This window comes from Dreissena polymorpha, chromosome 3, assembly GCF_020536995.1.
Source record: "Dreissena polymorpha isolate Duluth1 chromosome 3, UMN_Dpol_1.0, whole genome shotgun sequence".
In the NCBI taxonomy this organism is placed as follows: domain Eukaryota; kingdom Metazoa; phylum Mollusca; class Bivalvia; order Myida; family Dreissenidae; genus Dreissena; species Dreissena polymorpha.
In genome coordinates this window covers 24,412,445-24,428,357 of record NC_068357.1, presented here as the reverse complement: position 1 = coordinate 24,428,357, position 15,913 = coordinate 24,412,445, and the positions used below count along the sequence as shown (strand labels likewise).

Below are 15,913 nucleotides of genomic sequence, written 5' to 3'. Positions count from 1 at the left end.
AAATCATCCGACCAGAATCCGCTGATAATATGCACATCTCTTGGTAGTGAAGCTTCCCATAAAGTTTCATTGAATTCCGGTCATTAGTTGCTGAGAAATAGCCCGGACAAGAATTGCACTATATGTACAGTTAATGGAAAATTTCAAAGGGCCATAACTCTGTGAAAAATCATCCGACCAGAACCCGCTGATAATATGCACATCTCCTCTTGGTAGTGAAGCTTCCCATAGTTTCATTGAATTCCGGTCATTAGTTGCCGAGAAATAGCCCGGACAAAAATTGTGCACGGACGGACAGATGAAGCGGCGACTATATGCTCCCCCAAAATAAATTTTGGGGGAGCATAATAAGCACATCCATGGAAGTTCAAATGTCAAATATTAATTAAGGCCATAGACAATATTCAGAGTCTGTCTGCTACACTCGTTGAAGGAACTTCGTGACCGTTATTATTTGGATTTCCACAAGTTATCGAGTCAATTATACTGACTATATCAATTTTCATTTTTTTTAAATCACGGTGGAGGCATAGCTTTCTATTTGGCTGCCTCGTAGAGGATACATCTAAACAAGTATGAAATGCTGAGCATAAAAACAATATATCACTTGCCAGATATGATACGATTCAATCATTAAATAAAGTAACTGAATTATCTTCTGTCATTGAGTTGAACACACACATTCAGCATTGTAAGTTTTTAATAAAAAACAGCTGAATGATGGTGAACACATTTTCTTTAGAGCCATTAAGTATATGGCTAATTGGTATGAGCACATGCTTATACCCGGATAAATGAATTAAAAACTCACAATACAAACTATAATTCCAGAATCTATAATCCACTTGACTATAAAGGAGTAGACTGTCTTATATTACAGATGCCTAGCTGGAATTAATTTACTTAAGTTTCATCACTTAGCTTTAAATGACTACTACTGGACAACATTTAAAAAACCTTAATCTAAAATTGGACGAGTTATGATTTACACAACATACATGTCTGGCAGTAAATCCCTTCAAACTATAATCACATTTTTTCAAGACAATCAGACATTGTACTTGGGGGAGCGACCCAGGGCTCTGTGATTAACGGGGCTAAAATGGATTTTGTGCAATTTCTATTTAAAATTTTTGTTTTGTTTTTTCAGAGCACACTTCTCACATAATTCAGATAGCTGCAGTGCATTCAACTGGTCAGAAGATTTCCTTGCAAGCGTCAGAAATAACTGGAGTGACAGTTGTTAGCGACTCTATGCTTGTCAAGAGACAAACAGTAACAGCTGTCCCCATCAAATCTGCATTGACAAGTTTTATAACATTCTTACAGAAATGTTCACCAATTATTTTAGTTGGGCATAATATAGAGTCTTTTGATTGTAAAGTGTTGCTCCGTGCTATCCATACTTGTTGAAAAATGTTTGAGTTTCAGCAAAATATTTGTGGCTTTTTAGATACTTAAAAATGTTAAAGGAAATATTACCAAATATGAAATCATATTAGCGGGAACATTTAGTTAAAGACGTCATTGGTGAATTATACATGGCACATGGCGCTATACAGGATATTTTAGCTTTACAAAAGTTAGTGAACTCTGTTCCTCTTGACCAAAAATTGTTAACAAATATTCATTCAGCTTTTACCGAGCAGTGTTAACATACAATGTGTAACTAAATGTTGCTTCCAACATTAAATCTTTACAAACCATAATTGATACAAAAGTTATAAGTCAAGGTGTTGCAAGGAAAGTTGCAGGAAGTGGATTTCAACTTAAACATTTGAGTCCTGTATCAAAAAGAAACGGACTGAGTGGTTTGAGGAGCCCCCTTTCAGAGGTTACAAACGGACAAATCAGAGTAACAAAATCAGAGAAAATAATATGTACAATAGCGAGTTATTTGTTGCCTGACATCTAACCAATTGTAATTTGCATCTTGTATATAGATAAGCTATGAAATCTAATAGCTGTTACATCATTGTTTTTCCTTCTCGATGACGAACATAGTTGTGATTCTTATGTCAGTTGTATTTCTCATGTTTCACCTAAGTTGTAAGATATTTTTGGCAGTGCATTAAACCACAGATGGTGTGTGAAACATAATTGCCCAGCTTATTGTATTCTTTGTTGTTTTAAGCTTCACTGGCCAAAGGCCAGCGGGGCTTATGTTATGATTCTGTGTCCGTCGTGCGTGCGTGCCTGAACGTTTCCTTTAAACATCTTCTTCTCCTAAACTACTGGTCCAATTGTGATGAAATTTCTCAGGAATGTTCCTCTTTCAACGTTGTTCAAATTATGCCCCTGGGGTCAAATTTGACCCTGCCCCGGGGTCACAAAATTGAACATATGCTTATATAGGGTCTATTTTGTGAAAACTTCACATATTTTTTCGTCCATAACCATTGGGCCTTGGGCTTCCAAATTTGGTATGTAGTGGCATCTTATAGTCCTCTACCAAGTTTGTTCAAATTATGCCCCTAGGGTCAAGTTTGACCCTGCCCTGACGGTCACAAAATTGAACATATGCTTATATTAGGCATTTTTTGTGAAAACTTTAAAAATCTTCTTGTTCATATTAGTATGGCATAGGGCTACCAAATTTGGTATGTAATGACATGTGATAGTTCTCTACCAAGTTTGTTCAAATTATGCCCCTTGGGTTAAATTTGAAACTGCCCCGGGGGTCACAAAACTGAACATATGCTTATAAAGTGCTTTATTTGTGAAAAAAAATTGTCCATATCTATTGGGCCTAGGGCTACCAAATTTGGTATGTAGTGACATCTTATAAACCTCTACCAAATTTGTTCAAATAATGCCTCTGGGGTCAACTTTGACCCTGCCGCGGGGGGTCACAAAATTTAATAAACGCTTATAAAGCGCCTATTTTGTGAAATCTTTAAAAATTTTGTCGAAAACCATTCTGACTATGGCTACCAAATTTGGTATGCAGGAACATCTTATAGTCATCTACCAAGTTTGTTACTTTGGGTCAAATTTGACCCTGACCTGCAGGTCACAAAATTGAACATTATATACGCTTGTATCTTGCTTATTTTATGAAAACTTTAAAAATATTCTTGTCCTTAACTCTACATCTAAGACTTAGGGCCACCACATTTTGTATGGAGTGAGATATAGTAGTCCTCTACAAAGTTTGCTCAAATTATGCCCCTGGGGTTAAATTTGACCCAGCCCAGGTGGTCACAAAATTGTACATGTGCTTAAATAGGGCCTATATTTAAGTATCTGCACATGCGGAGAATATTTGTTTCAGTCTTTTTTTCAGCAGTGGAGCGATACAGGGCCATCATGGCCTCTTGTCTTTAAATACACATCACACAGTTTTAAAAATAATTTTAAAATACCTAATACATATGCTCAATTTACAACCAACAACATGGGTAACAGGTGGGTGGGGTAATTTAAGATGTTTATTTGAACATCAACATTGTTTTTACAGTTGTTACATCTGAAATATTTTCATAACAATATACATTATAAATATTTCTACGTGTATCACATTTCAGTTGATAATTTGATTGTTATGGAGCAGTTATTATATAGATATGTTTTAATTACTATTACAATGTTAGTCATTGTATTTTTGAAATTACGTCCATATTAAAATGTCTATAGCAAAAAAAAATCCACGGCGACCTATCAATTTCTTTACTTCATTTTAATGCTTAGCTAGTTTACTTTAATTATTGAGAAATTCAAATGAATATGAATATTACATCAACAGAAATATGTATCTGTGTTGCATGTTATCTATTTTGAACTGTGCAATAAAAAATTCAAAACAAACAAAAAACTAGTCATACTTATTTCTCATTATTTTTTACGATTTCCATAATTTTTGGTTTTAAAACTGTTCACTATGATAATACACATGTTACAGTTGCTAATATAATGCAATCTCAATACTATTATGCCATTTTAAATGTATTACACAAAAACATTTTACCGTACCCCCAAATTTATGCCCCGCAAAAATGACCTTTTTTCAAACGCACATGGCATTTAAAAACCTTCGTTATCTCAAAATTATTCACGGTGACCTCTCTTTTTTATTTTATATTAATTTCAGATACAGATTCATTAATCACCATACAAAAAATTAAAGCATTCTGGATATTTTGAAAATTTTCACAAAACGATCGAACATCCTTAACGTCTAATCTGGGACGACACTTTCACACATGCATTAAACCCTTTTTTCTCAGAGTACAGCTCATTTGTTATACACACCGCAGTTGTTACTGTGGCTGCTTTACCTTGACTTTGTCTGAAGATGTAATCCATAGAGTTTAAGCAATAAAGCAAAACACCAAATACAAGTCTTTTGTTTTATTTACAAAAATTTCAACAATATGAAATCATTTAGTCCAATGGCCAGTTAGCCACAAAAACAAAAATCAGTACATTATGATGAAAAAATATACATGTACTAGGTTCAAACTGATCTCATGTAAACATTTTGCAAATTATGGTTATTACCACAATAAGAAGGAGTATTTGCGAAGCTTTAACTGAATGAATGCCGTTATGTGAAGTTCCAGAAAGTGGATTCCTTTCAAACTTTTGTTTCATCAGACTCTTTAGTTGGAAAAAATATCATTTGACACTACTCAGCTTGTTCAATTAAATGATAAGGTATTGTTTTGTGGCATGTATTTCATTATAATAACCAATAATGGAGATATTACTGAAATGTCCACCAATTTCCAGGACTAGTCCCAGGCTACGTTTTTCACTACAGCTGATTGTGTGAACACACAAAACTATCAACTAAACTGAAATGTACTTGCTCTTGAGCAAGTAACCACTAGTCAATACCATGTCATTGTTTGTTTTATACATTGCAAGTTCTTTTTTAAATAATCAGCTGCAGGATGGTTAACACATTTTCTTTATATCTGTCCAGTACTGGTATTTGGTATGCGCACATGCTCATACCAGGATAACTGATATAACAACTCACAATTCAAACTAAACTTCCAGTATCTTGTATCCATAAACTATTAAGGAGTAGACTTTTACAGAAGTGTACCTGGTAGCTGGACTTGCATAAATATTTCAACTCCTATCTTAAAATGACTTCAACTTGACTACAGTCTATCCCATTCACTTTCACACTCAGTCCAGCACACTTACAAAAACTGCATGAAACTGGTATTGTAAATAGACATAACGAGAATATGGAGAAGGCATGAAAACAACAATTTACATAAGATTACGAGTCATGCAGGTCTTGAAACTGCCATTCAAAATGCTCATGTAGAAACCTTTATGTAAAAATGATGCTCAAGTCTGAACAATAAAAAAGAATGTCTGATAAAAAAAATGACTTCAATTCCTTAATTTCAATCTTCCTCTGCAGGAACCTGCTCATCTCCTCCATTCCTCACCGGAGATTTAGACTTGGACTTTGATTTCGACCTTGACTTCGACTTTGAGCGGGACTTGGACCTGGAACGAGACTTCGACTTTGACCTCCGTTTCTCGCCACTGCGTGACCTTGACCTTGATCTGCTTCTGGAGCTGCGGCGAGACCTGGACCTGCTCCTGCTGTGACTTCTTGAACGACTGCGTGAGCGGCTGCGACTTCTTGATCCTCTGGATTTGCTTCGACTAAAACAACAGGACAGTGAGCCATTGTACATTCTGTGTAGTCAAATATACAGGGTTAATTAGCCAAGCAGCAACTCCTGATGTAAAAACTTCATATAATTTTCCAATGATGTCATATTCATAATCTTCCAAAACTTGACCAACTAAATTAATACACCACCCACCTTCTACGCCTCTGACTCGGTCGGTCCTCAATCATGCGGATCTTGCGTCCATTGATGTCAGTACCATCCAGCTTTTCTATAGCCCTCTTCATGTCACTCTTTGTGGCAAAATCAACCACTCTAAAATGGTAGCAAGCAAATTATGAATATTCCCTATTTTTTAAAAGCATTTCAATCAAATGAAGAAAGTAATTCCTATTCCTCTTTAACTCACTCACTCTATTATTGGGTAGGCTAGATTGCCAGTAGAAACTACCTATATTTATTCCAGTGACTGCCAACTGTGCTACTTGAATAAAAAGTATGGGGAGAACGGCCGTGACAAATTATTTCATGACCAAGTAATGTTGTGTTCTTGCAATCAAACCTGCCATCCTTCCCTTTGTAGTCAAGTGCTCTACCAAGTGAACCACAAACAACATTTTTCGACACATTTTACTAATAAAATACAAGTGTCCTCTTAGACATCTCATTCCTCCAACAGAATTCAAACATGCCACTATAGGCTGACATGGATCTGCACCTAATATTTACACCAGACCAGGCTTTTACCTGTTTTTGCCTATGATATTATTTTCATGCTGCACTATCTCTGACTCTAGAAACATTAACAATGTGAAGACTGATGTGTACGATAAAGCATCAAAACTGCCACTGTTCTCAGACCTTGAAATTTCTGGGACAACCATGTAAACACTTACCCTTCATTTTTCCTCTGCTTGTGAGCATCAGCATAGGTGACTTCCCCTGCTTGGCGCATGTAGTCCTTTAAATCCTGAAATACAATTCACTTCTGGCAAAAGTCTCATCTCTAGATGCATCAAGTCTACATTTTCAAAGAACAAAAATAAACCCTGGAAAACTGTCATATCATGATCAGACAATAAACGATGAAACAGAATGCTCAAAGATGTTATACAGTAACAGAATGATACATTTTTTGAAGAAAGTGAAAAATGATTGGATGAGAATCTGATTTAAAGGATTAAAAGAATGGAATATAATGCAGCTTTAAGTGGAAATTTCAGGTCTTTTTTCCTGCAGGTCTTGTTATTGATATCAATTGGGTTGAGAGTGATAAAAAATACCTTGTATTGTTGAAAAATCAAGGAAGTAATGACACGATATCTGTTTGGCTTGAGAAATTTTAATTCAAATGAAGTACCTTAAAAGACCTGTTAGGCTGTTGTTGTCTTAAGTTAAATAAAAGTACTTTGGCATTGGTGTGTGTCAAGCTTTATTAAAGCTAATATCATAACAACATTTCCTATATCAGTAGATGTGGGTCAATAGGGAAAAGCAAGTAAAGCAATAAATATCTGTAAATTAAATTGTGTGCCTAATCATGGAATGTGATGCTTAATATTAAAAAAAAAAATTATTCCAGTAAAACTTCAATGAAAGAAATTCTCAAATATTCACATATTTTTAGCACCACATTGCATGATTTACACTCTGAAAATACAAATATTAACATGGCTTAATACAAATCAGCATTAACAACAGCATCTACAAACAGACAAGCAATCATTCAGACAAAACGTATCAATAAAAGAAATCAAGACGTTTGATTACCTACACCGACACAAGGGGGTAGCGACACCTGTCATCATCTAATAAGAAACAGCCCCATCAGAGCCCAGTGTGAGTACCAACTTCTCATCAGCGTCTTACAGACCACATCACACAGAGAGACCAAGCATCAATCGTCATGACTACCATAGCTTTCGTCAGTCGCCATTAGAGACCGCAAACTTACATCATCTTGTTCTTATCTCATCTCACTGCTCTTAACCCAGTTCAATCAAAAGTTCATCAAATAGCATTAGAGTCTTTAGCCTTTTGATGGTTATCAATATAATTTTTGGGGAGACGATTTTGGAGACAAAAATGGAGATAATTTTGAGTTAATTCTTTTCTTATAGACACTTTAAATCAGCAGAATTCATTTTAATTATTGGGAGCCAAACAAGCTGTCTTTATTATAATTTTTATATGTTGCTATATTTTCAAAATGTCTTGTTCAAAAATGTTTTGCCACTTATGATATCAACAATATACACTAAAAAAGGAGTTCAGTTTTTTTAGAAAAGTCCTTCTAAAATAAATATCGTTTGGTTTCATGTGAAAAATAAGTTTGATAATATTCTGTTGTTGTTTTTGCAAAGCATGATTTATTACATGGGTTACATGGGTAATGCTTTTGACATGCGTTCTCATCCTTGCAATAGATTTATTATCATTGTTCAATTATATTTATATACATCATATTTGCTTGTGCTGACAAAAATGTAAAATTTCCATAATGGTGAATGTGCAAATTATGCGTTTCGTATTTTGTCTAAAGCAGCAAAACAGTCATGAAGAATTTTTTTTATATTGGAAGTGAAATGTATTTCTTGGGGTAAATATAATTAGAATCCTTGGTGTAAATGATGAATGACTGAATTTATCTTGAGCGTCGAAACTGTGACCACATACGGCAGTGGTACATCTGAACACACATCTAAGTATGGATGTGGCCACTGGTCTGGTAGTCAAAGCCTGAGACAGCTCTATCCCCTAATTGGGGCCCCATCACTTCAGACTGACAGCGTTAGCTCACCACGTCAGACTGACAGCTCTAGTACCCTCATCACTTCAGAATGACTCACGGACATCCAGATTTTACTACAGAGAGCAACAGAATATGTGTCAGTAATGCTCGCATCAAAACCGTCGAGGAATATAAAGCTTAACTATTTACCTTCCCCCCCATGCGTGTTGGTTTCACTTTATGTTGTCCATTAATACTAAAGCTAAACCCTTCATAGGTATAGCAAAGAGACTAATTTCAAATGGACAGAATGGTCCATTAAGATTTAAAAATTCAATTTTAGACACTATAACATTTCAAAAAGAACATTTTCTTTTTAAGTACTCAATTAAGACCTGATTTGAAAAATAACCCTTTTCATGGTTCAAATTCGTGTAACAGACAATTTTCACCATATTAACAGTACCTACCTGCCAACTAGCCCTGGAGGATAGGTTTTCCACAATTATACGATAATCTGTCCGAATAGGGGCCCCATACCTGCAATGATACAAACACAAAACATGCATGCGGTTAATTAAAAAAACACTACAAAATGAGACTAGAGTTTGAAATAAAGTGATTCGTAAGCTGAGAAGGCCTTATTGGTACTATGTGAAATGTCAGCGTAAACCGGTCACACCAATTCAGTGTGTGCATTTGCAACATCAGCTATATTCTCTAACACAAGAGCCCTGAAAATGTACCAATAACAGGAGAATTTGGGGGAATCGTTTGAATTCAATATTTTACATACCGCGTGGCGCCAAGGCCGTCAGATCGTCTATTTCTGAATTACAGGAAGAGGAACATCACAGATTTATGCTTATTGTTATTTTGGTTTCTTAAAACATTATGGTATCACATAATTTCAGGACACGAACATTGGATAAAAAAAGATAACAGGATTTAAATAATACGCCCTATAATAACAGTTTGAAATTTAATATTTAAGTACATCTATTTTCTTTATAACTGGTGACTGATGCTTACATTATTAAACCAGTATTTTAAACCTGTAAATAATGCATTTAATTTTAACATCAATTTTCATTTAATCCTATGACTGATACTTCCTTTAGAAAAGCATATTTTAAATTGTTATAGATATAAACACTTGTATATGTCCTGAAAAAAATTGAAAAAATAACATACCGTGAATAACTAACAACATAGAATCCTTCTCTCATTGGATAAAAGACATGTCAGTCAACAAGTATTGCTTACAAACAGCTTTTCTAGAAAATCATACACAGACGAGCATTTGTGATCAACAAGAATATTACAAACTGTTTGGATACTTACTTGGTTAGCCAGGATGGGTCCCTGCGCATGGACCGTCCACCTCCATATCCCCCTCCGTAACCACCCCCGTATCCACCAGCGTCCCTCCTCGTGCCACGGGCATGCTCAATCACCACCCTGCAGTGGACAGCCAGGTAAGCCAATTAATCAGCCCTTTCCTACCTTGGCCACAGAAAATTCTACAAGGCTTTTGTGATATAAATGAAAATGTTGGATAAACTATAGATAAATCTGATTTTCAATGGCCTAAAGGTTATTTGATACTACATTATGCTTGATAAATGGAAATGAATCCTTTTGCCATACCTTTCCCCACACAGTTCTTTTCCATTGAGCTCATACACTGCATCATCAGCATCTCTGTCATCATCAAACTCCTGTCATTGGAACAAAAGTAAAGATTACGTGGTTTAGAAAAGCACTTGATATCTAGAATAGCTCAACATTTTCAGGATGTTGCAATTGAAGCAGAAGTAAATTTACACTGTGAAGCGAAGTACTTCGTATCTATTATAGCTTAACATTTCAGGATGTTGCTTTCCACTCCTTCATGGAAATTGGTGCACCAGTTTTACACGATTAAGTTTATAACAAACTGTTTATAGTAATAGACAGTCATAGTCTTTTCAATTCAAACTTAACCTTATTTATCTGTTCACACAAAATGATTTTTTCATTATCTTACCACAAAGCAATAGCCATTCTTGAGCATGATGTCTCTGATTTTCCCATAGCCTTTAAAGAACTTCTCCACATCACGTTCCCGTGCATGATTGGATACCCGGCCAACATACACTCTGGTTCCCATTCTGCAAATACTTTATTGATATGATATCTGGAAGAGGAAATAGATACCAGTCAGCTTTGGTAAGTTTTGCACTGAAAATAAATTATGCGAACCACAGGTGGTTAGCGTGAGGCTATGATATTAATTAGTGAAAACATCATTTTGAATGATAAATAATCATATTATAACGAAAAATCAACTTTTCTGAAAAAAATATTTCGAATTCATATATAACAAGGTATCCAACTCAAAATCACCCGAAAACAGGATGCATCGCTTTGAACAGCTACATTGTATAATACATACATGCCATAATTTTTCAGACCAATTCCGGGACATTGAGTTAAATTGTCCGGGACTTTTGCCGATTCTCCGGGACATGTATAAAATGTAGCAATATTTATAGACATATGCATTTTTGGTATGTTTTCTTTTGTTTTGCATCGTTAATTGCAAAAGTTCGAAAGCCTATCCGAAATACACTTGATCTATTAAAGTCAAATTAAACATTACTACTTCCGTTACTAGATACAAGCCACGTGTTTTCAGTTAGGCGTTCTAAACATAGATGGTTACATCACTGCGTTATTGTTATTAAGACCGGTGTGTAACGCGTAGTTGTTGATACGCCTTTATTCATTTATAACATTTATATAATAAAAAATACATCAATACAGTACCGTTAGATCGTCAACTCAAATCAATTCACAATACATACAACCAATCACAATAAAACAAATACAACAAAACAGTACCGGTAGATCGTCAACTTAAAATCCGGACAGGATGACGTTTTTATATGCTTACTTTTTTACTCAACTTCTTTGTCGGTTAAACGTGCGAACATAAACTGCTTTTAATTTTTTAATCAGCGATGTTGGACTTCAGATGTGTAAACAACTATCATTTGCCCTTAGGCAGCGGGAAATAATGACGTAGTTGATAAAAGTCAATTAACAACCACATTAAACAATGCCGCCTTTTCGGTTTGACCGCGAACGTGAGACAATCGATATGATAACAGGACCCCTGTTAATTGATCGATTTTGACACGTAGCGTAGTCTGCCTATTCGGGTAGGCATTGTCATGGAGACGCTGCAGATATACACAGATTTGAGGTGCAGTTAAGCCTTAGATAAGGTACATGTATGTATGGATTTTGTAAATTCCGGGACATTTGACAGATTTCCGGGACAGCGGGACAAGTTCTTCATTTCCGGGACTGTCCCGGAAAATCCGGGACGTATGGCATGTATGTATATTAGCAACCCCAGTCAATTTTTCAAACACTTTATTTAGTAATAGTTTGTTCATAGAAATGTTGTTCTCATGTTAACAAGTTCAGAACAGTTTGAATTTTTAAAATATCTTAAATAGAAACAAGAGGGCCAAGATGGCCCTAGTACGCTCACCTGAGAGGAGTCGGTTCATTCAATCTTTACCTAATGTCAAACATGACCTAGATATTGACCAGACAAACATCCTGGTCAAGTTTCATCATTATTGAACAAAAACTCTGGCGTAGGGAGTGTTTTTGTTTTTGTAAGATTTGAAATGGTGACCTATATTTTGAGTTGACACCCCAAACATCAAACTTTGCTTACAAGGATTTTGTATAATATAATGAAAATTTGGACAATCTAAGGGCAATAATTATGGCATTAAATATGTGATTTTGCTCATCATCAAACTTGACTGAGATCTTTCAGCAACTTTGATAAAGAATGCTTGAGAAATGTGAATGCTACAGTGTTTACAAACCAAATGTGGACGGACGGACAGCGGACAAAGACCAATCCTAAAACCTCACCTAAGCAATCAGGTGAGCTAAAAAGTGTGTTTCACCGATCTGAGCCATTGTCAAACTTGTCCAAGAAATCAATAAAACCAATGAATTGACTAAGTTTCACGATGATTAGGCAAAAAATGTGACTTCTATAGTGTTCGATAAAAAGGTTTCTCTCTATATAGTCACATAAGGAAAACTGCCCCATCCCCCCTGGCAGCCATGTTTATTGACCCATCGGGACCATTTGCAAACTCATATGAGATATATATAAAACAAATCTATTCACCAAGTTTCATGATGATTAGGCAAAAAATGTGACTTCTAGAGTGTTGACAAGCTTTTTTTTACTATATAAATATAAGAAAACTGCCCCCCCCCCCCCCCCCCCTGCAGCCACGTTATTCAACTGACCGGAACCATTTTCCAACTCAACTCTGGTATCAAGGAAACAAATGTTCTGACTTAATTTCATGAAAATTGGGTCAAAAATGTGACTTTTAGAGTGTTGACATGTTTTCACTGTTAACATATAGAGAAAAATGCACCGCCCACTGGCAGCCATGTTTTTTCATCGATCTGGACCATTTTCGAACTCGTCCGAGAAATCAATAAAACCAATATTTTGACCAACTTTCATGATTGGGCAAAAATTGTGACTTCCAGAGTGTTTACAAGGTTTCTCTATAGCCAAATTAGGAAAACTGCCCCGCCCACTGGGGGCCATGTTTTTCAACGGACCGGAACCACTTTTGAACTCAACCAACATATCATTAAGACAAACATTTTGACAAAGTTACATGAAGATTGGGCATGAAATGTGACTTCTATAGTGTTTACAAGTTTTTTCTTTTTTTTGACCTAGTTTTTGACCTGGCACGACCCAGTTTCGAACTCGACCGAGATTTCATTGGGACGAAGCTTTTGACTAAGTTTCATGAAGATCGTACAATAAATGTGGCCTCTAGAGTGTTTACGAACAAATGTTAACGGACGGACGGACGACGGACAAAGACCGGTCACAAAAGCTCACCTGAGCAATCAGGTGAGCTAAAAAAGTTGACATTTTTAAGATTGATAAATTTGTCATTTTGGGGGAATTTTGCTATGTACAAGAAGGCTTCAATAGATCAAAAATATTATTTTTTTGTAGATCTCAATATTGTGTTCATCTCCCATCCAAAAAAGATCAACATTAGTGAATATAATACTGGACACACTTGTATCCTCAATTTTTGAGCATTTGTTAGCAAAACAACAACAACTCTAATTTCCCAATTTTAGTCAAAACGCCGCGAATTTTCCCAATACAAAGGGACCCGGCCCCATTCCCAAAATGGTGAAAAAAACACTGAAATAACACGAGAACCTCAAAACAAAACAAAAGTAAGCGTGTTCGAATGCGAAAACCTTCACCAAATAGATCTAACGTGAAGGTGAATGAAACTTTTTCCATAATATCAATGCATTACAACAGTTGTTAGTAAAATGTACGCATCAATGGTATATAGTATTAATGTGTATTCGTTACATTTGGACCATTTACCTTAAAAGTGTGTCTCTCTTTCTTTGTGATGTCAAGATGGCGTCCAATTCACGCAATTGCGATTTTACGCTAGGTGTATCGGTCCGGTAGCAAGCCATTTCGGCCCTAAGCTTTTTCGGCTCAGTCCCAAAATTTCAGGTATGCTATACAACGAAGCTCGTGTGCAAATAAAATCGAGGAGACCGCAATCGATGTATGTTGATAATGACAATGTAGTTAGAATGTTTTGTAGATTCCAGTAAAGCGAATTGTTAGTTTTATAGAAATATAGAAAATATTCTGCTAAAATATGAATTACATTTACAGTGTTAGTGGGAAAGAACAAACATGAGAATAATATACTGTGCTATTTTTCTTTTTTACGATGTGTTACTTTAATTTACCTGGTTGACAGTTGTATATTCTAATTTAATGCTATAGTCTTTAAACATTCCTCAATAGTAATTGCCTTTAATGTTTGTACTTATTTTAATAATTAATTTCAATCAGAGGAGCTTGAACAGATTATAATAGTTAGATGGCTATGTGTCAAGTTAATAGATGTTTGTTTTATTTACGTATGGCACTTATTATAAAAAGTCATCATTGAGTTGGTAACTTTTGGTATCTAATAATTTTGCTATTTAGAGTTAAGGACATGAGATTACGAACTGTGTTATCTAATAAATAACGTCAACTTTCAAACTCAATATATATATTAAAACTTGCCATACAGTCAAGACAGGTGCAACATATATTATAAGCACTTATATTTACAAGTATTATTCAGTGGTGAAAAACTACATGATTATTGAACGTGGTTATGTATAAGTTATGGTTTATCTTGAGAACTTCTTTATAAAACGACATTTAGACTATGAATTTTAAACTATTCACTTTCCAAAAATCATTTTACATTAATTCGTAGTTTAAGGGTCGTTAGAACTAACACACATTTAACAATACATAATTTATTGCAAAATGATTGAAACTCTGTATACAAAACTAAATAAACACCAAGTTAACTATTCAAAGCATTTACAGTATTAAAACATAATAATATTGTTTTCAATGTAATTTTAACTTATTTTGGAATATGTTATTTGTTTATGCAATAATAGCGAAAATACACTTTTTCTCGGACATGATCATCTGCGGGCGCTCTCAAAATCCGTCCGGTAATTTGGTGGACGTCGGTAACCACTCGCACGAGCGTATAATGCTCGAAGATTAATTTTGTAGCCTGACCAAAATCCCCATAATAAAATGTGAATGTATTGCAGAAAATGACTCGCCTTGCAATTATATTTCCTATTAAAAAATCAATAAATCCGTTTTAAAACACAAATCTTTGATAATCGCACAAAAAAATTCAGACCTCATCAATAAACTGTGTGCCTCAAAATTGTCATCTTCTCTTATCTATGGTTCCACACATAACAAATAGCACAAATGGGTATCAAAAATCTAAAAATAGAACAACAAGGCTCACTCAGAGATGTGTATTGATTTGTGCTCAGGCAGCTGATAAGGGTCAGTTGGAGTAATTAAGTGTGCATTCATGATTGGAATTCAAACAATTGAAGCTATGAACAGTTTTTCTTCCTTAAGTAATTTTCTGCGAAATAAATAATACTACAATTTAATTCGAGAATATTTAACTAGAGTGTAAACGAGCTTTTACTATAGCCATATAAGGAAAAAGGCCCCGCCCCTTGACCATGTTTTCCAACCAACCCAAACAATTTTCAAACTCGTTCATGATATACCGTAATTAGGATGAATATTCTGACAAAGTTTCATGAAGATCGAACAATAAATGTGGCCTTTAGAGTGTTAACAAGGTTTTACAAAATCCATATATAGCCACATAAGGAAAAATGCCCCCCCCCCCCTGGTGGCCATGTTTTCCAAGCAACCGGAACCATTTTCAAACATGTCCAAGATATCATTGGGACAAATCTTCTGACCAAGTTTCATGATGATCGGACAATAAATGTGGCATCTAGAGTGTTAACAAGGTTTTACTATAGCCATAAAAGGAAAAATGCCTCGCCCCTTGGTAGCCATGTTTTCAAGCAAACGTAACCATTTTCGAACTCATCCAAGATATCATTGAGACCAATCTTCTGACCA

General features: G+C 35.3%; 1 protein-coding gene across 3 annotated transcripts; it reads right to left on the bottom strand.

Moving 5' to 3' along the window:
* Positions 1-4,335: 4,335 nt before the first annotated feature.
* LOC127873300 (serine/arginine-rich splicing factor 4-like) lies at positions 4,336-13,903 on the bottom strand. Of its 3 annotated transcripts, none has more exons than XM_052417102.1 (9): positions 13,799-13,903; positions 10,364-10,513; positions 9,985-10,055; positions 9,679-9,795; positions 9,131-9,163; positions 8,805-8,874; positions 6,500-6,573; positions 5,799-5,918; positions 4,336-5,634 (listed from the first exon to the last, which is right to left on the bottom strand). In XM_052417102.1, the coding sequence occupies exons 2-9, from the start codon at positions 10,484-10,486 to the stop codon at positions 5,367-5,369; spliced, it is 876 nt and encodes a 291-aa protein (XP_052273062.1). In that variant the 5' UTR covers positions 10,487-10,513; positions 13,799-13,903; the 3' UTR covers positions 4,336-5,366. The 3 variants fall into 3 exon arrangements, with proteins under 3 accessions (XP_052273062.1, XP_052273060.1, XP_052273061.1); XM_052417100.1 differs by having other exon boundaries at positions 10,364-10,487; positions 13,799-13,897; XM_052417101.1 differs by lacking the exon at positions 9,131-9,163 and having other exon boundaries at positions 10,364-10,487; positions 13,799-13,897.
* Positions 13,904-15,913: the final 2,010 nt, after the last annotated feature.

Excerpts from the sequence above, each read along its gene's own strand:
- LOC127873300 (XM_052417100.1), bottom strand. The coding sequence starts at position 13,896 with ATGGCTTGCTACCGGACCGATACACCTAGCGTAAAATCGCAATTGCGT. Across the intron at positions 10,488-13,798 it reads AAGAGAGACACACTTTTAAG|AATGGGAACCAGAGTGTATG; the intron begins GTAAATGGTCCA and ends AAGTATTTGCAG. Across the intron at positions 6,574-8,804 it reads CCTCCAGGGCTAGTTGGCAG|GATTTAAAGGACTACATGCG; the intron begins GTAGGTACTGTT and ends ATTGTATTTCAG.